This window comes from Dermacentor variabilis, unplaced genomic scaffold, assembly GCF_050947875.1.
Source record: "Dermacentor variabilis isolate Ectoservices unplaced genomic scaffold, ASM5094787v1 scaffold_13, whole genome shotgun sequence".
NCBI lineage: Eukaryota > Metazoa > Arthropoda > Arachnida > Ixodida > Ixodidae > Dermacentor > Dermacentor variabilis.
The window spans coordinates 33,544,917-33,572,726 of record NW_027460291.1 but is presented as its reverse complement, the minus strand read 5'-3'; the positions used below and the strand labels follow the sequence as shown (position 1 = coordinate 33,572,726).

At 46.7% G+C, this 27,810-nt stretch overlaps 2 protein-coding genes across 3 annotated transcripts in view; one reads left to right on the top strand and one right to left on the bottom strand.

The window, feature by feature from the left end:
• LOC142566722 (uncharacterized) overlaps positions 1-22,468 on the bottom strand; it is a 44,249-nt gene extending 21,781 nt beyond the window's left edge. The window contains exons 1-3 of the mRNA XM_075677576.1: positions 22,391-22,468; positions 17,276-17,500; positions 9,431-9,596 (exon numbers count right to left, since the gene is read on the bottom strand). Of these exons, the coding sequence (XP_075533691.1) occupies positions 9,431-9,596; positions 17,276-17,449 (340 nt within the window). The 5' untranslated portion in view covers positions 17,450-17,500; positions 22,391-22,468. The remainder of the gene's footprint in view (positions 1-9,430; positions 9,597-17,275; positions 17,501-22,390) is intronic.
• An 876-nt stretch (positions 22,469-23,344) lies between these two features.
• Positions 23,345-27,810, top strand: part of Hgsnat (Heparan-alpha-glucosaminide N-acetyltransferase) — a 286,768-nt gene continuing 282,302 nt past the window's right edge. Inside the window, exon 1 of one of the 2 annotated variants that reach the window (XM_075677554.1) lies at positions 23,345-23,734. In XM_075677554.1, coding sequence (XP_075533669.1) covers positions 23,636-23,734 — 99 coding nt within the window. In that variant the 5' untranslated portion in view covers positions 23,345-23,635. The remainder of the gene's footprint in view (positions 23,735-27,810) is intronic. The other variant, XM_075677553.1, reaches the window with a different exon arrangement.

Below are 27,810 nucleotides of genomic sequence, written 5' to 3'. Positions count from 1 at the left end.
GTGCGCCAGAGATCCTGCACCGCCCGCTTTAATATAACGTCAGGTGCTCTCCTAAGGCCTCGGTTCAGCGGTTACCTGTGCCCTCCTGGAGCAGTGCTCGTAAAAGAATGCAATCTATCATTGCGACTAAAAAAGCGACCGCGACTTATACAACACCAGCTAGATAGAACCTTGCCCCTTCAGACACAGCAATGACCAAATGGGGTGTCCCTGCCCACTGCCTCGCCGCGCGGGCAGCCAGCAGCGGAGCGTAAACAAACTGGATGCCTAGGGGACAAACGCATACAACACGCCTTAAGAAACCTCCTCCGTTGTGCCCAGGCAGACTCACATATTCAAGGTGCAAAGACCCCCAGGTTCTCTCTCTCACACCTGCTCTTACTTGCACCTGCACAGAAATGTCCAGCGCTGTGAAAAGCGCTATGCCCTGCTGTACCTACTAGCAATTGTAAAAACGCGGCCAGGCATGGCCAACGCCTCAGTTGCCAATCGCTTCTCTCCTGTGAGGTTCCGCCCAAAGCTCAAGGGCGATAAAATCATCGCCGTGCGCCGTATGTGCGAGTGAAAGCGTGCAAGGGTGAGCTGGCGTACGCGGCTCAATCTCGCGTGCACAAGCGAGGAAAACGGGGTGGACACGCGCCCTCTCCTGTCGCGTGCGATGCACGGGTGGTGAGGCGGAGAGAGGGAAGGAGCGGACATTCTTCTCCGGCAGCTGCTGCTTACGGCGTGGCCATATATTGAAAGCGATCTGCGACATGGCCAAAGTGCGCGCCTGCTTGGGCCTCATCTTCAAAGCGATCTGCTATGTTTGCAGAGTGCGTGAAGTGCTGGTAGCTTCGTTTGCGATGCCCTTTCTAGATTTCCTTTGCATAGAAGTGATCGTGTACTAAGGTCAATTGCCTCGCTGCTACTGCCGCAATTCCTCACTCCAGCGTTTTTCAGCGAATTTCCGTGGTCATTGAGCGAGATGTGTTCATGTTTATCTGTGCGCGCGTGACACAGTACTTGTTAATTTAGTTAGTAAGCGCAAATGTTTACAAGTTTATACAGCTGATAAAACTACTATTTTTATTTCATATAGCTACCTACTAATTTGCTATCGCAATCGATGCTTCGCTTTTCGGGCGAAACTGCAACACTTCTTTTTTCCTCCGCGCCAGTCGGCGCGACGAATGCGCAGATGGAGCAAGAGCCATCTCGACGTCGGGCACGTCGGCCGCGTCCAGTTACGTTGGCTGCACCAGCGCTTCGACATATAGACGTTGTTGTTCATGCCAACGTTACGTGGCGTGTGTGCGCAAGTGCTCATGCCACGTCGGGCTATATCGCGCCTTAACTGAGAGATTCTTTTCTCTGACTTTCATTAGTTCAAATTTTGTATAATTTGACTTTATGTAGCATCCCCGCGGAATTTGAATGAATGAGCTTTTGCTGTATTGTGCGCACACAAAAGCGGTAAGTGCCGACACGGCACATCATCGTTCTCAATGGAAGGCTGCTGGTCGCACTTGCCGGCACTTCCATGAACGAAATGCAACTACATATACACTGAAACGTCATTATAACGAAGTTGAAGGGGGAGACGAAATTACTCCATTATATCTGTTGCTTCATTATATCCATTAATGACATTTACTGCAATATACCGCATATACCCAAATAATGAACACACTTTTTTTCCCAATATACTGAAGCAAAGTTGGGGTTGCTTTTATTATGAGGGGTACATTTCACGGTGACATTTTCCAAACAGCAAAAATTGAAAAGTAAGACGTAATGATTTGTCACATGCATGAGATAGCTTACCTTTACAGTAAAAATACATGTACAGGCGCCGACCCGATTTTTTGGACTCCTAAAATTCGGACATGCTCGATCATTCAGTCTGCTTCGCGGCACCGCCATTCTCGCCATAGACCATAATGTATAACAGCCGAAAGTTCGGACACCTTGCAACCTCTTGTCTGATTTTTCAGACACTCCTTGAGCCAGCTCGATTGAGAGCACCATGCACCGACTTGCTGAACGCCATTTTTGTTTTGAACGGAGCCTCCTTGCTGCCCCACGAAGTGGCACTACTGCAAATCCCCGCTCATCATAATCGGTTCTGCCTGGTTTGATAGAGTGGCTACAGCAGTTCCGGTCTCAGCTTAGTAAGCCATGTCAAGACAATCCAGCAACTGATTTGTTTGTTTCTTCGTGCAAGACGCTGCGAGTAGGTCACATTTTTCGTTTGTGCGACTGTTGTCGGCATGACAGCGTGGTGGTGTTTGCTTTGTGTGCTGTGTCGAAGTTGTGGTGATCCAACGCGGCATATGGAAACATTGCGTCAAGTGTCTAATGGCGCCGACAGTGGCCGCGCAGACTGCGCTGGGGAATGCCAGCAAGCGGGTGCCAGGAGGCCTAGGATTTGTCGCCTTCCGATGTGCTCCCTACTGAAGCCGAAAATGTTCCACCGATGCCTGCGCAGTGGTTGCATTGTGATTCTGGACACCGTCTTATTTGACAGTTTCACAGGTAGTGACACTGCTGTACTGACATGCGTAGAACTCGACGACGGCGAGATCATTCGTCAGGTTTCTGCTGCACCGCTGGACGATGACGCATCCTGTGCTGCGCTGCCGTCGCATGCACAAGCAGTGACTGTGCTTTCAGCCGCCTATAGTGACTGTACGACCCTCTCCGAGATTCAGGCTTATCTGATTGCGCGTAAACGGAACAGCGTGCAACGGTGAATTCACAATATCTTCAAGCCTACTGCCGAACCTGAATAAGTGCATGGAAATAAAGGATTTCTTTTTTTTTTCTTAATCTGCTTTTTCAGACATCTGTTTATTCGGACATTTTCACAGTCCCCGTGAGGTCCGAATAAACGGTTGGCGACTGTATACCATTTGCAAACCGTAACTACTCCGCATCGGGACTACCAGACCTGCCGTTCAAGTCGCTGTAGCGTCATCCACATTGTGGTTCTACCACAGAATACAAAACCAACGCATCAGCCGTGCAAAGTTGGTGCGGCTTAGGCCGCAGCGCTAAAACAGCACTAAACGACAGGAAGAAGAGAAGGGCACAGACCACACTGCTGTGGTCTGTCTATGTCCTCTTCATCCTGTTGTTTAGCGCTGTTTACTGCTCGTGAATACACTAATCTTTCGCACCACCACACGAAGCCGTGCAGCATGGTGCAGCTCGCGCAGCCAGGCACATGCAAGAGAGAGAGGTCAGTGGAGAAGTGCAATGGTGAGAAAGACTAGGGCTGCTCGCTGTGTCGATGCGGGAGTTTTGAACTGTAACGGCAAATGAGTGCCAAACACCACGAATAGTGATCTACTCGGCACGCAACGGTCGGCTATTTTTTGGTTTCGGAGACCAATCTATTGGCAGGGCAATTTTACTTTGTTAGATTGACTTTTACATATATGGATCTCTATGGGGATTTCAAGGGGAATTTGATTTACTTCATTATATCGACTACTTCGTTATATCCCGTTTCATTACAATGATGTTCGAGTGCGGTGGAACCTCTACGTATTGTTCACTGCCCACAGAGGGTGGTGTGGTGGTATTCTTACATTGGCACATTTATTTGCCTCTTATGGCAAATGGGCAACAAAAAATTAAGTGACAGCCCCCATAACACTGCAGCATGCCTCACTCACTTATTATGCGAGTACATTTGAACCCATTCATAATGATACCAGTTCTAACAATATATTGGATATAACAATGAGCAGCCGATGCACCATCAACGTTTTTATGTGTTCTATGGTAAAATAAATCGCTTACTACAATGCTCCCATGCCACGTTATCGGTTACAATTAAATCTGGCTGCACCCATAACATTGCAGCATGCGTCACTCACTTATGTGAGTACATTTGTACCCATTTATAATGATACCGGTTCTAACAATATATTAGATATAACAATGAGCAGCCGATACACCATCAACGTTCTTAGCAGCCGATACACCATCAACGTTCTTATGTGTTCTATGGTAAAATAAATTGCTTACTACAATGCTCCCATGCCACATTATTGGTTACAAGAATTAAATCTGGCTACGGATGCGTGTGCTGAAAAAAACAAGGAGCACAAGCCGCTTCGTCACAACTGTTCTCATGCCGCGCATCCCATATTGCAATGCCTTTGTTGCGTTGCATCGGTGGCCTTTTATGCCCCTTTCCCGGCTCTCTTCCACGATCTCACGGACGTCGAATAGGTGGAAGGGAGACAGGAGGGGGGGCAATGAAGGCGTGACATGTGGGGGTGCGAAGCACAAAGCTGGGTGTGGCAAAGCAGCTCAAATTTTTTCTCCCTGAATTTTGCATTTTTACAAATTTTTTCGACACAAACACCCACCCAGTAGCCAGATTTAATTGTTATAGCCAATAATGTGGCATGGAAACATTGTAGTAAACAGTTTATTTTGCCACAGAACACACACAAAAGTTCACAGCGCATCAGCTGTTCATTGTTACATCCTAGTTTTGTTAAAACCAGTAATGCTATACGCGTAGTGTATGCCAATGGAAGTGCCACTGGTGGCGGCCTTGCGCAGAACACACAGGAGAGGAGCGAGCCGTGCACCGTAGTTTGTTGTGTCATTGATAGTGCTTCTCTGTCTTATTCACGTTTTCAGAGCAAAATAGGCAACACCCTTCGCATGTGTGGGGTGGCCAAAGCTTCAAGGAATGTCGAAGAAGAATTGTTGCACGGTGGGGGGCTCAAATACCGTCGAAAACGAGCTGGCGATACGGTTCTAATCATTCCCCGCAAAGCCTCATCAGCGGGAGCAACAATAGCAATGGATCGTCGCTTCGGCGGGAAATTTCTTGTTTTCATCCTCTCATTTGTGTCGTCGGTGTTTTTGTCCACTCGTTCGTAGTTAGACGCGTAAGCGACGAAATTCGTCTGCAGTGCAGGCTTAAAGTCATTTCGCTAAAGTTCGGAATGCCGTTTGCCGCTTATATTGTTTTCCGCTTCTTTACGGCGTTGCACTAGTAGTTAGACGCGTAAGCGACGAAATTCGTCTGCAGTGCAGGCTTAAAGTCATTTCGCTAAAGTTCGGAATGCCATTTGCCGCTTATATTGTTTTCCGCTTCTTTACGGCGTTGCACTAGCTAGGCAGCACGACTGCACGAGCGCATTGTATTGTATGTTAAAGCTACAGAAGTTTGCAAGAACTGAAATTGTTAGTTTTATGTGGCCCGGTAAATCCTCGCACCAGCTGTCGTGCACTTCATGTTTTTACATCTATTTTATGCGTGGCTTCGCACATGTTTAACTGCTACTAGTTGCTTCGTGCATAACTCTTGAAGATTCTTTTGAGCCGCGAGGTTTTCACCCTGCCTCGTTTGTAAAGGGTATAAATCACGCTGTGTCTTATCGGAATGATACCAAACAAGTGCTTCTTTAACAGCTTTATTCTTTTCGCCCGAGGGCACCTTAGATATTGTGGCTTTTCGGGAAATGTCTTTAGAAAATAGGTAGTTCAGGGCGAGAATTCCTAATAGTTGCTGCATATGGTATTTTTGTTCCATTTTTCGCTGAAAAGTTCGCGTCACGTTTGCGAAGTCATCACACCTCGATGCTGTCTAAGCAGACTTAACACGCCAAGTGATTTATTTGTTTCACAATGTAGGGGTCGCTTCTTGCATGTGAATTTTGTACTCAACTGGATTATTTCTTATTATGTTTACGCTGCAGAGGCCTAAACCCGGCCTTGCCGCCAGCGCTCATCTAATTTGACTGGCGCTGCTCTGCCTTTAAATATATCGTGTGGCACCACTCTCTAGTAACATTTTTTTTAAAGTACTGAAAAGTTAGCAAGACTTTAGCTTTGTACGTTTCCAAGCAGCTCCCTTGGGGAATTTAAAATTGCAAAAACTGCAGCGGGAACGGCAGTTCATCGTCGGTACAGCGCTAACACGCGCTTTTATTAACCCATGCGTTTGGTGACTTCGTTGACTAGTGTACGCGTTTCCATCAATAAATTCGCAATTACTCTTCTTGAGGCGACTTTGACTGCACTTATTCAGCGATGTCACATGTATTCATTGGCAGAAAAATCACAACGGCATATGCAGACATCGCACCGTGAGGATTTGTTTGATATAAGTGCACTAACGAAGGGTGCTTATTATTGAGGTACACAAGCAGCATTACGGCAAGGGTATAATAAAAAAACACGATCGAGACATCGCATTAGTCAACAAAATTTATCGGCTAGTTCACATGAGCTCCACTTAATGCAAATGGGGTTCATGGCGTTTGTCTGCGGGACGCACCTGGCACGTATGTGGACCATGTCCCAAACACCGGTAACATCGTGCTCATACCCGCTCCCACAGAGGTCAGCGTCTCCCCTACAGCTGTCACTGCAGAAGAAGCAGTCTGGCGCCCGAATAAAGGAGAAATCGCAGCCGCGAACTTCAGCCATCCTTGCTGCAAAGGGTTGTCGTCTGCTACTGCTCCCGCGCGTACTGTTGGAAGTGCCCGCTAGGTGGCCATCAGTGGCGCCTCTATAGGCGGTGCACGCGGCGTATAACTGCTATTTAACTGTACTTCTTCCTGCCTAATTGAAATTGTTTGAATGTATGTCCTCTCTGCTTTTTCATGCAACCATATAATAACAATTATCATTTGTAACAATGGGATGTTTTTGGCACTTGATTCATCGTTATGAGTGGCTTCAACTGTACACAGCCGACATAGATGTTTTCGCGAGAACTACGTGCTCTCTAAATGAGCACTCATGCGTGCAGTTTCCTTTAACAATACTTAATGGAACACACTGCATGCACAATGAAGAGTATAAAAAACGAGACCCAGATATCAATACCAGCCCCCATCTTGAAGTCACCATTTTCAAAGAGGCCCCTGAAGGTGCTGGTTGTTCATATCATGCAGCTCGTACATGCTGGTGTAAACAGGTAGGTATTATAGGTATAGGTAGGTATAGGTATAGGGTAGGTATAGGTATAGGTATAGGTATAGGTATAGGTAGGTAGGTATAGGTAGGTATAGGTATAGGTATTATAGGTATAGGTAGGTAAATAGGTATTCAAGTGCGGAAAGTTGAGCTCTAACAGTGTTCCTTGTAGCAAACATGTGAGACCTCTCTTTGAGATTGAGTAAAACAAAAAAAGCGAGCAGCTCCGCATAGAAATCAGCAGCAAAAATTCTACAGTGGCTGCGCCAGTATGGCAGACCGTTGCGTCGTTGCAGTGTGACAACGAAATCGTTTGACTTGTCTGCTGATGACTCCACTCCAGCCGACACTGCCATCGACACAACATAGCTGTCATAGAAAGTCAGCAGACCAATATCGGCATCGTGTCAGCCTAGTGCAACCGGGCCTAAACTCATCGAAACTAATGTTAACTGCTAAATCAAGTCGATGACACTGGTGATCATAGCCCCCTCATCCGTAATGACACCACTAGTGGCTGCTTCTATCCCTACAGCAAACTTGGCCTGAAGTTTCTTGACCAGTGGATAAGTATTAAAGGACTCCGGAATTACTAAGCCAAATGCTGCTTCACTTTTATGTCCGTGATCCAATTGGAACTGGTGGATTGAGCATGACTCATGAGGAGCAAGGGGTGGGAAGGCAAGGTCAAGTCTTCACACCCCTTTCTGTTACCAGTACTTCTCTGTCCCTCTTCTCCTCTTGGGTTATAAATCTGAGTTTGGCATGTGCAAGGTTAGCTACCGACCTATATTCATGAGCAAAGAATCTCAACCTATATTCGCGATCAAAGCTAGCAAAAGCACTGAGCTAATAGAGTCCCAATGTAAAACAGAGCCGGCCGCCGGAGCCGCAAGGGCCAAGGCCGCATACCAAGATGCCCTGCTATGCATGTCGATATCATACATTGAAGCCACAGTCATCCAAATCACAAATACCTTATTTACTCAATTCTAACGAGCACAGATTGTAATGCACACTCGTACAGTACACTACTAAATTAACAAGCGTGGTGTCACGCATGCACAAGCAACCATGAACATGTCTCACTCAATGACCGCAGAAACTCACTGTCAAAATGCTGGAGTAAGGAAGCGCGGCAACAGCTGCCTCTCGCTTCAACACGAACTATAAGTGGCGAAAACACAGCATGCGGCAGACTCTGTCCCCGCCATCAATCGCTTTCAAGATAAGGCCGAAGTGGGTCGTATCGCCGAAGTGGGTCGTTGCAAATACATCCTGCTTCGGTCCACTGTGTTGCCTTGCTGGCGAAAACCATCTACTGTTTGTGCCAGTCCCGCATGCAAGTTTCAAATACTGCGAACGCTCGTGATGTGGCCCGATTTCCGTCCGTCTTCACGCACATGATCACTTTCCTTTTAAATGCGGCATTATAATGAACCCGGCACTTCATGCTAACAGAGAAAATGTAGAAAACGGGAAGACAGACGGTGGATTAATGTCTAAGCACACGCACTACAGCACACTGAGGAAGCTACAGCTGCTAGGCTCGAAGCTCGTATGAGGCGGCCATTTTGAAATGCCAATGGCGATATGGTAACACAGATTTAGTCTCACTTTATTCTAATGTGCCAATTCTAATTGGTCGACCTATATTCAAATAATTTTTTTTTATTTCTCTGAGAGCACAATATATAGGCATCAACCTATATTCGTGCCTGACCTATTTTCGAGTAAATACGGTAAATGGTGTATTAAAGCCAAATCAGCAGCACTTCCATACTGTTAACAGTAGGTGCATTTTAGTACCCATAGAGAGTACAGCAGCACATGCAGCATAAAGTTTATCACTTTACACTGTTACTAGAGTATTCTGTACTACAGTAAAACCTTATTAATTCGGGTTTTGTGGGACTGAAAGAATGTCCGAATTAACCGAGTCTCGAATTATTGAGGGTATCAAGAAAACAAACCCAAATGCTTACTGCTTCAACACACATTTATTTACTAAATGAATAGGCAAATCCTGCTTCTATTTTGCGCAAAAGTAGGGCGGAAGCTGCAATTCTGATCATTTTGTGGCTGATTAGCACTCACAGCGGTAAAGGTCTCGCAATTTTTTTAACAATATTTTCACAGTAAGAAAGACAAAAATTTGCTGCGGCTTGGAAAAAAAGGTAACTTAAAACTCTGGAATCTCTGAAAGTGTGATTTGGACACCGGTTATTGGTGGTGTCCAATAATGACAGACTTCCAATGCAGGAGCATCCGGCACCTAGAGTAAGGCAAAGCATGGCTTTCAAGAATGGTGGGTGGGATTCAAAATGTGGGGGAGGGAGGTGGGGGGTGTATTTGCACGTTGCGTACTGCAGTTTTCATTTCGCACTCGATTCTAATGCGCATGTCATACTTTAGTGTATTTTCCCAAAAAGAACTTGCACATTAGAATCCAGTAAATATGATAAGTAGAAATGAATATTTGCTGAACTACTACCTAAGTCGTCCTTCGGGAACCGCCGGAACTGGAAGTTCTTTTCTGGAAAGACGCCTTGCCAGTTTTTCACCCGTTCCAAGCGCATTTTTGATGTCGCAGCACGAAACCTCTGCTTTGCCTCTGTTCCATCACATGGCTTTCGTCTCACCTTCAATCTGTGCCAGGCCTGAAAGAAAAGGCACCAAATTACAAGCCCTTCAATACCAAGGGCTCTGCCAGCAAGCTTCCCTGCAGAACCTAATGTCGAAGGCAGAATGGTATCTCAGCTTTTGGAGAAGAAGGCAAAATGGTATCTGTTACATGACAATAACATCTGCAGCAAAGCGTGCGTGTGCTGTCTTGAATATATAGGTGACTTCCACTAATAAAACCATGACGGGACAACATCAGTTGGTTGAATGTCCCTGTGAATTAAAATAAAAGGCTGAATTGCCTCAACATGCTCCAGTGTCTCATTTGCCAGAATAATCCTCATTCACCTGCTACCATCTGCACTAAAAGGAACGTTCGAGAGAGCATCATGTGAAATGTGTTGATCTAAACAGTTTTGGTCTTGTGCAAAATTACAGGCCAAGCATTGCACCTTCAGGAAGAGATAGTACTTCAAAGGTATGAGTGCCTGCTGGTGCCATTTATTAAATAAGCTTATTCTGTCCCTCGTCTCCTCTGCTTCCCTTCTTTATTATCATTTTTTCTTTTTGCTCCTGCCTTCTATAGTAACTACAGAAATGTAGCCGCCGGACGAACTTTCAACAAATTGTTTACCAGTTTTCTCTTTCCCCATTTGTCTATGGGATTTGAGTGAGGTTGTGTTAGGTTGGGCAACCAGTTTTACCTCAACTTGCACATAACTAGAAACCCTGGATTTGAAGTCAGAATATAGCTGCTCCCATCTAATGTTTCTGTTGCCATGATCAGAGGAAGTGGGTGTGCTCATATGAGCAAGTGCATGTAATATGGGTGAATGCACGCAACTTCTAAGACAGGCATAACATAAGGCACACCCCATAGGAAGGTATGTTTGCTAGCCAGGTCCTTCAAACGATCAAATCAACCAGTGTCAAATTACTGGAAGTATAGCAAAACCTTGTTAACACGAAGCTGCAAAAATAGAAAAAAATTTCGATATAATTGAAATCGCGAAAACAGAAGCTCACTGGCTGTGCACAGACCACATAGAGCGTTTCCAAAATGTTGCCAGTAATATTCTTCGTCTCTTTTGCGAGCATCAGCCCTGGACACGTCACGTGTACAGGTAACAACATTACTGGCACTGTGTCAAGACAGCATGCTTGGCAAAGAGTCAAGACAATTGATCCAAATGCAATACAGTAAAACATCGTTAAACCGTACCCACTTAAACAGTAGTTTCGTTTTAAAAGTAGCAAAGTCAAATCCCCGACTCAGTGGCCATTGAACATAATGTGTTTTTTATCCGCATAAACTGTACCAGCTTATTGCTTACGCATCGGTTAAAACGTAGCGTTTCCATTTTTCGCCGCGCAATCTCGGCAGTGCGTCGTCTCCATCGGGCGGCCCGGCAGAACAACAAGCCTCAGAAATCGAAACAACGGCCTCCAAGCGCTCTGTCCGTTTGCGCGTGGAGCCACATCAACATCATCATCATTTCGACGCCGTGCCAGAGAGCGTTGTGACGTCGTGCTAGCGAGGACTCGCGTCATGCCGAAGCTCGGATAAAAAAAGACACTGGGTGCTCAGCATAGAAGAAAATTAGACATCGTCCATGCTATCGAACGTGACACGAAGAAGTCGGCGCTGGCACGTGACAGGGATCTGCTGTTGACTACGGTGTGTGGCATTTTGAATGCAAAGAAGTTGCTCGGCAGTGCTGCTACGACCGCGAAGAGATCACAGCTACGAGGTTCAACTTTTCGTCATCGTTGCCTCTGTTGTTGCCGAAGTGTCGACTTGCAACAGTGATGAGGACGACATGGAAAGCGACAGCACGGGCGATTCAGGCCCGACAGTGGCAGAAGCTACGCGTTACGTCAGCCTCATGAATGCAATTGTCGCGACGAGATCAGGGGCGCAATAATGTAACTCTATTTCAAACGAAAAGTATTCCAAACTCTGGCACCTGGCAATGAAAAAGGCGCCCCGGGACTTCTGCAGGACTTCTGCAGCACTACTGCGCAAGTTCACGGAGAATACCTAATGCCAACAAGGAATCTGCCATGCGACTGTTTGCCGAGAAGAGGAGGCTGGCTGAAAAGCTGGCACGCAGCTTCAGTAAGTTTGAGGCCGCTATCGTCATGCTAGGCCGCTGCGGCATCAAACGAAAATAACACTTTTGTCGCGCGAATTGAATAAATACTGCATGCTTTTCCCCTTTCATCGCCCTCTCTGAGTTCCGTTTTCGACAGGTATAATTGGGCGATCTCATGCTATTTCGGTTAAACAGTACTACCATTTAGTACATATTTTTTCTGAGCTCCGGCCAACTACGGTTTAACGAGGTTTCACTGTAGTTGAAGACAGCCATGTGATGATAACTGGTCCTAGACATCCAAAAAGCTGATGCTGGTACTTTCTGCATCTTAACGAATTCTAGACGATTTCCCTTCGAAGACCGAAACTAAACTGTATAAGAGCACAATGACAACTTTAGAAAAGTCAGCGCCACCTGTGGCGCCAAGGGCATTAGGGGAAATTTGATGGTCAGTTTTGCTTTCGGAGGCCATGTGCTGCACAGCTTGATACTACCGTGGCTGCCACAGCGTGCCACAATGAGCTCTCTTGCCATTGAAATGCTTACACAACTGCATGCTTTCATTGGTCTCTGTGGGTGACGTAGCTCCAGGCATGTGAGTATGGTGATGCGACCCAGCTCGAGCTCATGTCATGCTTTGATGAGCATGAAATGTCTCACATGGTCTACCAGCGCTGGCCTTATGCACAGAAATGTGTAAGGTCAGCACCTGTTTCTCATTTTTTTTTCATGGGTTCTTCGACTACATTTGCCAACGCAACCACCATGCTCTCACGTGTTCTTAAAGATAAAAAATATGCTCGCAGGAACTCGTAGCTTTTACAAGTATACATTAAGGCATATGTTTCAACACACACTTGGAAGAGTGAGTGGCAGGCAATGTTTACATCCAATTCGTCAGTGGTCCCCAGCAACTCGTCAAAATGTGTTAAAAGACACATTCACAGATATCTGTTCAAGATAACGTTTTTGGCATTCTAATTGGCACAAGGCATATTCCAGTGCATAACACATGGTTAAGAGCTAAACAAGCAACTGTTTTTGCATCCAATTGCTTTAAGCATGATTGTTGTCAGAATGGCTCCACGCCATATTTACTCGATTCTAATGCGCCCTCGACTGTAATGCGCACTCGTTTTCAGTGACCAAAAAATATAAATAAATAAGAACTTCAGATTGTAATGCGCACCCGTTTTCCATGAAAAAAAAAGTACAATAGCGCACACCTTGTTCTTTCATACAGAAATACTATTTTCTATCATTTGGAGAAAAACAGATTTATTCCTAATACACTAAAGTTGCGATGGATAAAAATACAAATGGAAACGGCATACCTTGCCGCCAAGATTTTTCACTACGCCGGTACGAGTCGCATGGGGCAATAGACATCCCTCGTCGTCACTATCAGACAACTCCTTGTCACTATCAGACAACTCCTTATCGCTATCAACGAACCAAAGCATTTCATCCTCGGTGCCATCCATGGCATTCGAAATCCCGCACTTTTTAAAGGCCTTGTTGACCACTGCGGACGGGATCGTGCACCATGCATCTTTTACCTATCTAGCAAAGCCCTGCAGCGAGGCGCGCTTCATTTTACTGGGGGGCGTGAATCCGTGGCAGCCACTGACGAGCCATTCGGTGTAGAGCGCCCGAATTCTATCTTCCACTGGCTTGTTCAAACAAACATTGAGCGGCTGGAGCTGCGATTTCATGCCGCCGGGTATCACGACAAGGTCGGTGTCGCATGCAGCCAGCTTGTCTTTGATGCGCTGGTCAAGGTGGCACCTGAACGCGTTGAGCACAAGCATTCCCCGCAGACCCAAACTACCGCTTGGTCTCTTTCGCCAGACGTTATCTATCCAGTCTGCGACCAAGTCCGTGCTCATCCAACTTTTTTCATTTGTGTGCACAATCACGCCACTCAGAAACACGATTCCTTTCGGGAACGTCTTCCTTCTGAAAATAAGATACAGGGCAGCTTGTGCCCATCTGCAGTGCAACAAATCATTGCGGTGACTAGTTTTTTCATGGCCGGAAGACAAAACACGCACTTGCTTTGCCCCTTTCTTTTCAATGGTTGTGGTGGCACGCATGTCGAAGTAGAGCAGCGTCTATCGGCATTTCCAATCTGTCTCAAGCGGCAGCCGAAATTTCTATGACACAACTTCAGAACGTGCCGCTGAAAACTATGCAGCTTCTCTTTGTATTCTTCGGGCAATTTTTGGCATATCACTGTCTGCCCTCGAAGAGAAAAAGCCTTTTCTTTTCACAAAATTTGGTTGTCAGCACCTGCTCTCTTTGAAATCACTCCGCATTAGCCCTTTCTGTAGGGCTAACTGCATCGCCCGTAGTTTGAGCAGATCGGTCGTCACAGGCTGCTGTGCTGTTTGCTGCTCTTACACGTATTCCACGAGCAGCTCTTCTATTTTGGCGAAGCGGCCCTGCTTCGGTCCACTGATATGATGTGGCCTGATATCCGTCTGTCTTCGTGCACGATAACTTTTTTTTCTTTTTTTTTTATGCGGCATCATGGTGGACTCGGCATGTCTTCGCAGTCGGTGCTTCCATGCTGCTGATTGAATAAACACAGAAAACAGGAAGACAGATGGTAGACTAGGTTACACCAGTGTCTGGTTACTCGTACATCGTCGAGGTATGCACATGGAGGAAGCTACGGCAGCTAGGCTAGAAGCACGTACGAGGTGGCCATTTTCAAATGCCGATGGCGATATGGTAACGCAGATTTAGGGTCATACTCGAGTCTAATGCACATGCAATTTTTGGACCTGTATCATCGGAAAAAAGGTGCGCGTTAGAATCGAGTAAATACGGTACACGGAACCACAAAATCCAGCACAGTATTGATGTAAAACCTACTCCATATACTGAATGCATGCCACTGTCCTCTCAACAGTGTGTCATGGCTGTGCATTTCATGCCTTTAGCAAAAGCAGGCCGCAACTCACAAGCTTCACTGCCCACACACCAGGTGAGCAAAAAGCAGGTGCCGACCAACGCACTCGCTGCATCAACTGTACGGAGAGAGACATGACAGCTGCAGAACTGGCATGGCATTTTGTGGTCACTGGGGTTGCATTTGTCTTTCTAATCTGTGGTGCTATCATTGGCAAATACGATTGAAGAAAGGTTAGACAAGGCACATCTGTGTGGGTGGCTCCAAGTAAAGCTGGCGACAGAGTATCTTCTCTCAAGATTTCCATAATGCCTTTCCCTGCAGACGCTTAAGGGCGCGAGCCACTTTCTAAAGCCGTCCACTGTCCAAAATCTAGCACACACCCACATCATTTACGCCTCACCATCATGCAAGCATGAAGAGAGCCTCCTTATCAAGCTGCAATCTCGCTAAAATGCTGTGGGCGGCTGGCTTCTTTTGGGTGAAGAGCGTGGGTGCCTGCTCAAAAGTGATAATCATAGATCGTTGATAATGCTGCACATGCAGTTCTGGTTTCGTATCTGTTTGCAACGCGCAGACGATTTTCAAACCCATTTTCTTTGGAAAAAAAGTGTGCATCATCTGCAGGCAAATACGGTAAAGCATTCTCAAAATGATGCATTTTGTGAGTTTTGGTGGATATTTTTGAAGCACTGCATGCTACAACTATGAAGCGAAGCAACTTAGGCCTGGCAACACTGTCAGCACTGAGCCTACAACAGTGGGCAGCGTTCAGCTGCGTGCATGGTCGTCAGCTGGCCAGGTGTCGTGTGGCATGCCGTGAGAGGAGGCTTGCCACTAATGTGTTCATTCCTTAAAAAAGAAAGAAAGTGTATTTCTGCACTTTTTGCAAGTGGCCAGTAAAGCTGCATACAGTATTATACTGCCACACGCACGCAATGCCGCAGCAATGTACATTGTACATGCCCCATCTAGACAAAATTTACCAAAAATTTTGTCAGTAGTAGCCGATAGTTTATCAGAACTGGGTTCATTAAAAGCAGGATTTGTGTAAGAATAAAAGCCGCAGTTTTGCCTGAAAGGCTACGCACCGATTGCAATAACAAATTAGTAGATAGCTATATGAAGTAGGATAGTAGTTTTATCGGACATGTAAACTTTTAAGCATTCGCTTACTAACCAAATTAACAATGATATAATGTGCAAGTGCGACTGAATGAGGACATAGAAAGAAACAGACACACAGAGACAGTGCTGTCTGTGTGTGTCTGTTTTTTTCTATGTTTTTGTTCAGTCGCACTTACACCATTCTATCATGAATTCAAACTAACAAGCCCGCCAACATGGTTTAATTAAATTAACAAGCACGGTGTCACGCATGCACAGGTAAACATGAACATATCTCGCTCGGTGAGCGCAGAAACTCGCTGTTAACTTGCTGGAGTGAAGCATTGCAGCAGCAGCAGCGATCGAATTGACCTTCGTGCATCTCTTGCTTCAACGGGAATGAAACCTCAAAACCGCAGCGCATGCCAGCACTACACGCACTCTGTAAACATCACAGATCGCTTTGAAGATGAGGCCCACGTAGGCGTGTACTTTGGCCATGTCGCAGATCGCTTTCAAGATACAGCGCCCGAACGGCTGCGCCCTAAGCAGCAGCCACCGGAGAACACCCCCACTCCCTCACCTCAACCCCCGGCCCATCCCGTGCCTCGCAAGCAACAGGAGAGGGCGCGCTTGCAGCTCGGCTTCCTCGCTCGCACATGCAAAATTGAGCTGCGTTCACCGGCTCACCCTCGCAAGCTTTCACTCGCACAAATAGCATATGGCACGCGGCGATCAATAATAATATAGACACACCAAACTAAGAAATAAAAGCAGGAATGGATTATAGTTATCTGAATGCATGTAGGGCTTTGCGTTGAAGCAGCATAAGTTGTCTGTGGAACTTAAGTCCTCCCTGAATATTTTGAAAGGTATAAAATGTCCATAAATGAGCATTTGTAGTAACCTACCTTTAAACAAACTAAGTGAAAGCCTTTGCATGAACATAATATGCCATCACTTAACACCTTGTTGACAAGGCCATCAATCGATTTCTCTTGTCAGCAAAGACGAATTTGGGCTGCATAAGAACTAATCTGTCTCATTCTTTGCACATCAACAACAGTAAAATTATTTTTGTGCACAATACTGTATTGTGTACCCTTCCACAAGCTGTGCAAACTTCCTAGACAAAGGACACTGTGTCCCCGGAGTTCATGAATATTTCTGGCAGCCTTCCAGGTGACCACATACACAGGCACAGTGTTACACTTTTGCATGAAACACATTTGTGACACTAGCCATGAAATCAATTGTATACATGGGTCTTGTGCTCACACAATTCCTAAGGAACATGGGCATGAAGCTCACCGTTTCATGCTAAATACTTAAGCGTGTAAAAAGCATGAACCATTGTGGCAAGCACTCTACTGCTGTGGGAAGACACCTGGCAAGTCGATGCCACTGCACAGACTTGCCGAGTGTTTTCATTCAACTAGAACCTGTAGCGCCAGACTGCTACAGTGACAAATAACAACCACGACCCAAAGGCACGACACACTTCTGTAGTGTTCTGCCTTTGGGGAACACAGACAGCTTTCTTTCATGTGTACCTGCTGCGTCACTCTATATGATAATGAAGACGAGGTACCAGGAACAGGGCGAAGTCCTCCTCAGGTGTTACGGATGAGCCATTGCCATGCTTCCAGAGTAGCTGGAAAATTCCTGCTTCCCTGTCGAGCCAGCGAAGCCGCTCGCCAAATGTGCCCAGCTCCAAGTGCCTGAACAGAAACTGGAAAAGCTTGCCCGTGAAGCGCCTTGGCATCTGCAGGCCGTCAAGGGCAAAACTTGACACCTGGGGCCAGATACACAGTTCCTGGTGAAAAGAAGCAATCAAACCAAAGGCATTAAAACAAAAAAATAAAAAAAAAGCTTTTCAAAAAAACTTCCACCTAGATCAAGTTACAGCAGGATCCTCCTAAACTGAGCTTTGTTAAGCTGAACTATATATAAACACTGAGCAGTTCAGGGAGCTTCCACTGTTTCCGACAGACACAATGCAAAAAATAAAACAATATTAGTAATAATACTAACAGTGCTAACACTAAGCATTTCCCCTACAGTTTTGTCAACATGAACTCTTTTATAGTATGTGTTGTTGCTGGGCTAGTTGGCTCATGTTGACTGGAAAACTAAGCGCAAATAATTTAGACACAGTCCTCATCTATACCTGTGTCTAAATTATTTGCGCTTAGTTTTCTAGTCAGCATGCTCTTTCAGTTCTGCACAAACAAGCAAAATCCAGCACCGGGCAGTTAGCATCTGTGGCTGCATGTCACAACATTGATTTTCATTAGAATAAAGTGAAAGAATGAGTAGTAGCGTGGAAACAAACAAACAAAGCTTAATTGCTGGGCATTTCATGTGCAGGTCCTGTCCCCTTCTAGCCTTCAATGGGAGAAAGACACCTGGCAAGTTCACGGAGTGGCAATACATACTGCTTGTTAGGTGTGAGATTGACAATTAATGATGCACATACACTACCACTCTTACTAGCACTGTAAGCAGTTCTGAGTGAATATGCATGAACTAGAGCACACATGTGCTGTTTTTACTGCAGCATACAGTGCACAGCAGTATGCACTGTCACTGCTTTATTTTCACTCATTTTTTGTATTTTCAGTTCAATTCAGCTTTATTCAACATCTGTCAGATGTTTGGAGCATGGACAAAAAGCCTGAAAAGGCTCGACTCTTCTCCCTTCTCATAATTTTTTAACGAGATTAGCATTCTTAAAATACCTCACACACTTTTCAATATCTGTCAACGTTCTCCCTTTGATGCCACCTTTGTCACTGGTTACATGCCGCTCTTCAATGAACCTCTATGACGCTAACTCAGTCACTTGGAACTAGGGCCGCGATTTTGCAGCAATGCGTTTTCCCAATGCTAATGCCTTTTGCCGCTTTTCACATCTGTGAGTGGTCAAGCAACGCTTCGCCCCAGGCGGAGCATCAAACGCGGCCATTCACACCAAAAATACCGAAAGCGCCAAAAAGCATTAGCATCAAAAAAGCCATTGATACAAAATCACAGCCTAGGACGTGTGCAAATCCGCATTACCCGTGGTTGACTAGCTCGCTTCCTACCATTGGATATGTGCCTCTTAGTGCGTGCCTCTCTTCAATGAACTTCTCTGACGCCAAGTTCAGACACTTGGAACTAGGATTACTGCAAGTTCTTGTTGCCCGCGGGCGAATGGCTTGCTTTCAAACACGCTTCCTAGCAATGGATATGTGCCATTAGGTATGTGCTACTCTATCATTACAATAATCCTTATACCATGTAAAACACATCACCAAATTAACATTGCCAATCATCTTCAAGGAATGGACGCACCACCAATTTTTCCTTTTCTCATTTTTTTTTTCTCCCCCATTCTCCCAAGTGTAGCCAGGCATTGTGCCACTCTTGGTGGAAGTTACCAGCCAGCTATTTTTACAGCAAAGCTGTTAAGGGCTAGTTCTCTCAGGATCGTGTCCATGTATAGACCCAAAACTCCCCATACGTGGGCCGATCCCAAAGATAGTGCAACGCCAAGCCGACCCGCAGAGGAGGTGAAGCAGGCGTTAAGCACTCCCCATACGCGGGTTGACCCCGAAGATAGTGCAATGCCAGGCCGACCCACGGCAGAGGTGCAGTGTACCATTAAGAGGTCCACATACACAGCTCCACTGGTCATCCTTTTTTCTTCACAGAATGGAAGGGCAATGAGGTTTTCTTCTTTCACCTCCAACTTTTTTGCTAAGCTGTCTATTTGCTAAGACAACACAAGCTTGCAATAAACTAAGCAGACCTTAAGTCTGCCCTATGTACATTTCAGTCGACGGTATCTTAAAAGACAGCTTAGTGAAAACTGAAGCTACTGCAGAGCTCAACTGCACAAGGCTATATATAGCAGGGATCTTTGTGTCCATGTTTCTAATGGTGAACCATTTAATTTTTCAAGCATAACTTGTCAACCACGTTGAAATCTGCACGATAACCTCGTCTGGCAGCAACACAAAATGTGCGAGTTGCACTACAAAGAACGCTTAAACAATTATTGAAACACTGAGTATATAAACATTATTATTATTGTTCTCTGTCCTTGAACACTGTGACATCTGCTACTCTTTATACAGAGATATATTTTGAGGTTAATAACCTCACAAAACCTCTTGAAACCCAAGACAGGACCAAAAATCGATGAGTCATCACACTGTATTCTCACAGCTTCAAAACAATTTGCACATTCAGCCGGCTCAGGAGTGACATAATTAACATGAGGACATTATTTCAAAACTTCACACTTTTCAGTCATGAAGTTAAATAAATATGCTTCCAGTCAGGCAGTGCTTCCAGTCAAGCAGTCACTGCCATGTATTCTTTTAAGGATTGACCAGGCCCCAGTGGAAATTTTGTTTGTACACTAGCAATCCACAGAGTGTTCTCTCTCGGTAAGGGGCCTTTTAAACTGACTCTGTTTCTCATTAAGTGGTACTAAACCCTCCAGGTTTGTGTACACCAGCACGGCTTTACGTAAGATGCAATAGTGCTCACATAATGTGCTTATGTTGTGACAGTGGTCTCACTGTACACGCAGTCCTTGAATTGAAAGTTATCGTGGCATGGCCACTGGGGTCATTACGCTATGAACACATTGCAAGTATTAAGGCTAAACCCTATGAGAGCAATTTTGTGCGCGACGATGATGAGCAACGAAACGGGCCACCACTTGAACAGATCACTCGGTTTTGCATCTCAATTGCTCGGTTCTGGAAATGTAGGATTCGTCACTCGGAAGTGCTATGAGCGACTAGCCAATAGCGCGAAGCCGGAACTGGATGTACATCAATCAAATATTACCGACTGTCGCACGGAACAAGCAAACGATTGATATGTGTGCAGGGATAAGAACCTACTGCAAGAGCTTCAGAAATATTTTATGCTGCTTTTTTACAGTAAAATACATCAACTTAAATTAATGAAGCACGCGTCACGCTAGTTTCGATGCGTATTTGCTGCGCTCATACCGGCAACACCACAGAGACGTCGCTCAAGATCATTGGGTATGACTTTTAGGCTATGAGCGAACGTGACAGCCATCTACATCGCATCACTTGTCGCTGTCGTGCACAAGATCGCTTGCACAAAGTTTGTGCTTTACTTAGCAATGCTGCACACATTTTACAGAAAAAGTGAGAAAACAACACTAAAGAACAGGAATTTTTCATTGCTGTTGCTAATCTTGAATGCATACGTATATATTGTTCCTAACTTGGCCCAACAGCGTCCAAAAGACTCGACACACACGATCGAAGCACACTGGGTGGTGCCTCCTCAATGTGCTTTGATCCTTTGTGAGAGAGTTACTCGATTAGGTTTCGCACAGCCCATGACAGCACATAGGTTACAAAGCATATCATAGTGGAAAAAGGTGTATTGTTTAACGGATGCCAAGCACACAGGTATTCTAACCCGTAGCCGCGATCGAAACATTCGATTTCACGCAAGCAATGAACATGGCCCAAGCGCACTGACAGCAAGGACCACAGTATGCATCACGTAGCTGTTATCGCGTTCAGGTGCCGATGGAAAACGTAATATGGCCACACACACCAATGCAAGCGTCTCTGGCAGTAGGCGAACAGGAAGGATTATGCATCAAGAATAGAGCAAAAAAGTACTGGCACAGTAATGGCCCATGTATCGCATATGAATAGAAAAAGAGGGTGCTCGTTATCGATAAGATCATTCAGCTTACACGTGTTGGTTACACAGCGTACTCGCACTGCGTCGAGCGTCGGAGAAACGAAATGATCATCCCGAGTGAAACAAACAACTGGCGCTAACCAAATCGATAATCGCCGATTTATAGCAAATGAAATCACAAGGTAGGCGTTTATCTACATGCACATTCAGCTCACACGACGTGATTACATAACACAGTTGCACAATGTTATTTAGTTGTAGCAAAAATCAAATGGTTCATCATCGTAAACACGAACTGACAGCGACAAAAATCAGTGTAGGCACACATGTAAAAAAGTGCGAAAAAGGAAACCGGCGGTCACCACGCATACAACTTACAAGCACATTTAGATCACACGTGCTCTGACCACCTTTCACAACGGTACAGCCATGCTTGCAATCGTGTGAAAACACAGCTGCAATTGCCTGCAACCATCGATGACGCAACGTAAATACTTCAAAAGTATATAAATTACTTCAGATCAAACATACAAGTTGAAATCCTACAGTGGTGCTCCAACTTGACCGTTGTGGCGTCAGCAAGTCAGGGCACGGCCGGAAATCGAACGCCTTACTACAGTGCGACCTGCGCCGCGCAGAATAAAGATCAACGACCCACTAACTTACTCTCAATGAAAAAGCGGGTCCTTCTTGATATTTCTTTCGTATTTAACGACGTAATCTTGTGGGAGAAAGTCGGTACATCAGTAGGTCCACATGCGAAGTGTTTTTTGCACCGAGCTGATTCGCTTGATCGCAAATATCAAAGAAGCTAGGTTTGGTGACGTCAGAATAATTATAACAAAGCAATTTCTTGGCAATTCTGCCTGACTCTCGTGCAAGACAATATTCTACAATTAATTCACTCCCTGAAACAAATCAACTTTTATTAAATACCACAGATGCATGAATAACGGCCAGATAACGAACCCATCAAGCCAAACATGGCCAAACGAGGCACTACGCCACGTACCGTCTGTGCGGCTGGGCTGGTTGCAGTCGCACTTTTCACGACCAATGCCTTTACTAGATGCCTGCCGCGTGAGATGGAAGCTGGTTCCTGCCCCTCTTCCCTTTCGTCCTCTCCACCCGGGTCGGCTGCGAGCGCTAGCTGCGGTGGCCGCTGCAAACCTAAATCACGTAGACCTGCCTCCGAGATTTTAGCGGCGTCTTTTACTGTCCCGGAGGCTGGACTCACAGTCTCTCGTCAAGCCATTGGTCGAGCATGCGCCAGTCCTGGAATCGTCACTTCCTCCGCAACAAGAAGTGGGTCGGCAGCGAGCGCCATCTCTCCGCAACTACCCTGAACTACGGGAGCCTCCGCTCCATAGAGATGCTCCGCTCCAATGCCATGGGAAGACTACACTGTTAGGTAAAGTTACACCCTTTGGAGTGCTCCTTCTGCTACACAACGATAATCGTCATCTGCCTTCATAGAGTTTCTCACTACATTACCATATTATAGTGAGAAACTCTATGTCTGCCTTGATGCGATTAGTGGAAGCACACTGGTGGAAGAAAAGTAGGGATACGACAAACAACGGATGCGTACAAAAACAAAGCTCACAATATGGTTCAGAAACTGTGGTTATGAGAATTCATCGTTAGTTGTTTTTTTTTTCCTTTTTCTTTTTTACCATAGGTAGGACATTGAGCAATTAAATAACGAGAGCTTGATGGCGCAACTGCGCAACCCACCGCGCCGTTCCAGAAGAGTCGCTCATAACATCCATCCACTTATCCACCTTTCCGGCGGCGGCAGCAGCGAGCGGTCTCGCGGGCCTCCAAGACGGTAACAGATTCCTTGGGAATCTCAGAGGCAGCCGCACGTGATCTAGGCATGCGCAATAGGGGGCGCTCGTTGCCTTTTCGCGAAAACGATAAAAGAGAGAGGGCACGGAACCAGGTTTATCGGACGACTCAGCAGGCATCTATAGTAAAGGGGGCACGGTCACGACACTCATTTGCATTTCCCGAGCGCCCTCGGCGATCATATGGTCGAATGGGACAATCACATGCGCGCTACAGTAGTCGTGAGGTTCGCGCGACAGCGAGTGCCGCAGGCATATATCTGGTGATTAGTGCGCGGAAGTCGGTCGGTGGCCCGATAAGCTCACGCATCATATCCGCAAATGCCCGCTAGCTGCAGCGCGACTTGAGCCAGTTCACTACGTACTCTCCTCCCGTGACGACAGACGGGCCGCGCGCTGCTTGAACTATGTGTGACAAACTCAAAGTCAACCAAGCCTGCGTAACCGTTCACTCTGCTTACTTGTACCCTCTCGATCTCTACGCGCAGACGTCGGAATGCTACGAGGTGAGTTTCGCTTGTGTTTTCTGTCGATGTTTGTGCGCTCTTCTCGCACCGCTGGAAATGGCTGGTGACGTTTCTGTTGAAGTACAGACTTGTCGGTAGTGCCTGCTCGAAAACGATTGCCGATTTGCTTCCAGCCTACTGAATGACCCTGTTTCAGCCGAGGCAATTTTCCCAATGTTTCCGAACAAGGGCAGATGTCGCAAGGCTACCCCACTTAGCTTCTTTTATGTTAGATGGAGCGGTTCTAAACTTCGAACTGCTGAGTGTGAATTCGCGAATGGGAAGCCCTTTTTGTTGTGCTGTCCGTAGACACACAAGACGTCTTCGCGACGTTTGCAGCGACTTGATCTATCCCCGTCAACACGTGTGGAAAAGCAGCGTAACGCATCACTACCGAGCATCGCTTAGTCGAGAAGCGCCGAGCTGTGATCACGAGCGAAGCACAGCGGAAAGCTGTGCCTCAGTTTTGGTGATCCCTGCTTGGAGCCGTTAAACAGTGATTTCGATCGCGTGGGGACCATGACCTGCCTGTAGAATCAGCTTTTAGATATATTGATAAACTGGGTGGCTCTGTGTGTTTTTCGTATCGCTTGGGCCCATAGTTTCAAGCTCACCCAGACAATGCCAGCAGACGACGCAACGCCCTCCTCGCCTACGTACCCTTCGCTGCAGGGAACCTCCCGTCAGCAGCGCGCGCAAGCTCACGCTAGGTTGCTTGGATAGCAGTACTGAAAGCCGGGCCTGCTAGCTCATGCGAGCCGCTTCTGAGGCTGCGCATTGACGATTGCTATAAACGCGTACTTGTTGAATGAAACTGTGGATGTATTTTATTGCGAGAACAATTATATGTATACGCCAGGCGCATTTCTGCCGTTGCTGTGATGTTCCGCAGAAAGACCAAGGGCGCGCGAGCTAGGCAAGGGTGAGCCCAAAGATGGTGGCTCAATCTGGCACGCACAAGGGAGGAAAGTGGGGAAGAAGTGCGTCGTCTTCCGTCGCCCGCAAGGCACGTGAGGGAGGGGGGGTGCGTTCTACTTCGGGCGGCGCGGCCGCGCAGGCCTTATCTCGAAAGCGATCTGGGAGTCCGAGCCGCGTACTATCAACAATGCGAGCCAGCGTGCTTCCCATGTAAAGAGCTTCAAACAAGTGCTATCTGCACCCAGGAAAGAATCCCATGTTATTTTCTAATATGCATTTTATTGCGTTTTGACTTCACCGCCTTCGTCACTCCGGGCTTGGCAATGAAAATTTCGGTCTGATTAGCATGACGTCATAGAGTGAACAAGCCTGCTATATAGGAGGCGTTGGCTTGGCGTGTTTTGATTTGGTCTTACCGAGGTGCGGTTAGAACGCAGATGAGAGCTTGCTCGGACAAAGAATGCGGGGATAACGCAGGCTTGCGAGGTTGACGTGGCGTCGGTCAGATGACCACTCCCCTCACTTAAAGGTACTGAAACCGATGTTAAAGTGAAACTTTCTTTGCCTCTTCCTTCGACTTTCCCACTGTTGCTGCTGCTGTCGCGCACACCGCGTCGGGAGGTGGTTCAGAGCATGTATATAGATGACAAGCGCGAGTAAGAGAGGAAAGGCGACGGGAGAAACTCGTTTTCACCCCACCGCGTCGAATGTGCACAATGCCCTCTGGAGCTCCTTGGCCGTCACCACTTTAGCCGCTTGACAGCTGTAATTATCCGTGACTCCCCTCAGAAGCATTGCAGAAACTGCAGCACTTCCCTTTCTACTAACGTGCAACGCCAGAGGGGACGCCGATAGAACTGTAGAGAGAAGAGGCAGTTCCCATACGAGAGAGGGGGGAGGTGTCGTGTCATGAAGGGACACAGGATAAGCTTAAGTTCAAGGTACGGTACAGTACGTTGCTGCTATTTCGGAAAAATATGTCAAGCGGGCAACTTATGCAGGGCGCATAGAAGCAGAGCCGCCTTAAGGCGCACCACAGGGGTCCAGGAGGCACTACGGAAGCGGTCGACCGTCAAATCAACACTTCTGTACCCGCCGCGTCAGCCCTGCGGCTATGGCATTGCTAGAGGTCGTGGATTTGATCCCAATCGCGGCAGCCGCAATTCGACGGGGCGAAATAGTAAACGCGCGTTCACTTAGATTTTGGGACACGGTAAAGGACATCACGGTGTCAAAATTAGTCCGGAGTACGCCACTCCGGCGTGCCTTATAATCCGAGTGTGGTTTTGGCACGTACAGCCCCATAGACGTCCGCACGCCAAGGGCGCTATTTCTCTACACGCATGGCGGCTGTACGGCCGCCATTAGGCGCCCTGTTGACTGATTGGCTGTGGAGAGCTCACGTGCCTTGAAATTTGTGCCGGGAAACGGAAATTTTGCAAAATGCAATTTTGCGTTGTCATCAAGACTACGAAACGTGACGTGGAGCTGCAAATTTTATCGACTAATACATTTTTTGGTCTTTGGTAGCCAGTGTCGAGGGGGGGGGGGTGTCATATACGTCTGAAGACACCCGAAAATTGTTGATATCCTCGCCTTCCTCGACTACACCCGGGGGAGGGGGGGGAGGGGGGGGGAGGGTGAAAGAAGACCTATGGGCCCCGGGTGCCAGACGACCTAGCTACGCCACTGTTGGTAGCTATATTGCGACGTTAAAGTGAGCCAGAAGCCAGTGCAATGCATCTGCAATTTCGGGAATGCGTGGTGGCGATCCAAGGTAGCCGCCATGCCAGCTTGCTGAAAGAATATGCTGTGGGGAGCGTCACAGTAAGGACCGTTTCGTAAGCGTCAATTTCACGTTGCGCTGGGCCGCCATTGCAGAGATTTTCCGCCATAATTTGTGGTGCGACGATCCGCGCGAATTATGCTAATGAGCAGCCATATGCAATGGCGGCATAGAGGAATGCGTATCGCGACAGTTTCCCCGTCGTTTGGCGCCGTGAAAATCTTTTGTTCATAACGCGTGCTCATAGTATTAGCATCGCTCTCGGGTGGTGTTGGCATTTGTCTTGGGCCATCATTAAAAAAAATTAAATTGTGGGGTTCTACGTGCCAAAACCACTCTCTGATTATGAGGCACGCCGTAGTGGAGGACTCCGCAAATTTCGACCACCTGGGGTTCTTTAACGTGCACCTAAATCTAAGTACGCAGATGTTTTCGCCCCCATCCAAATGCGGCCGCCGTGGCCGGGATTCTATCCGTGACCTCGTGCTCGGCAGCCCAACACCATAGCCACTAAGCAACCAGGGCGAGCGTTTTTTTTTTTTTTTTGTAAGAACGCATTTAACGTAATAATATTTGTTGAACATATAAAACTTTCTGCAACGTTGTCCACTGTTCACTGCTGCGTTTGCATTGTAATCAAGATTAATGCCTTTTCGCACAATCAAACGTTATGACAACGGCGTCTTTTTAATCTATAACTTAGAATGTACGTAAGGCGGCGCCTTGAAGTTTCCTCCTGCGGTGCGAGTAACCAGCGAAGTGAACAACAGATGGCAGCGCCGGCACTTGCGTCGCGCTAGCGCATATATTTGGCGCGCGCAACGCTATTGGTGATATTCAGCATTTCTCAGCTAGCCGAGTCGGACTGAGTCACGTTTCACGAGATAGCGATATAACGTGGTCTAGAAGGTGCGAGCATCACCACTGGTAGGTCACGTACGTTGTCTCAAAGAAGAAAACAAGCGCGTTGGCGCCAACATGCGACGGCTCATTCCGTTTGCTAATGAAGCAGACGACGGAAGCGAGAAGCGTTTTCGACGGAATAATCATGCGCTTTGAGCTAGCTGCATTATTTTTATTGCGGAGGAAAACTGTTTTGCTTTATCGAGAACCTTGCGTTCAGTGCCTTCATTTCAGTTTCTTAGGCAAAACGTCAAGTTGGCGTCACGTTACGAAAGCAAAATGAGGCCATCAGCGCCATTTTATTCGAGTCGCGTCCACGTCACGCATCGAAGAAACTGGCGGAATGTCCAGGGGCCGAATCTTATAACGGTTCGAAATATGAACCGTTCGCTTCGCCGCTTACGTCACTGAATGTGCCACTCCCAAGCCGGTGGTGGAAGAAGGGGAGGACGCGACCAGTAGATGAGAG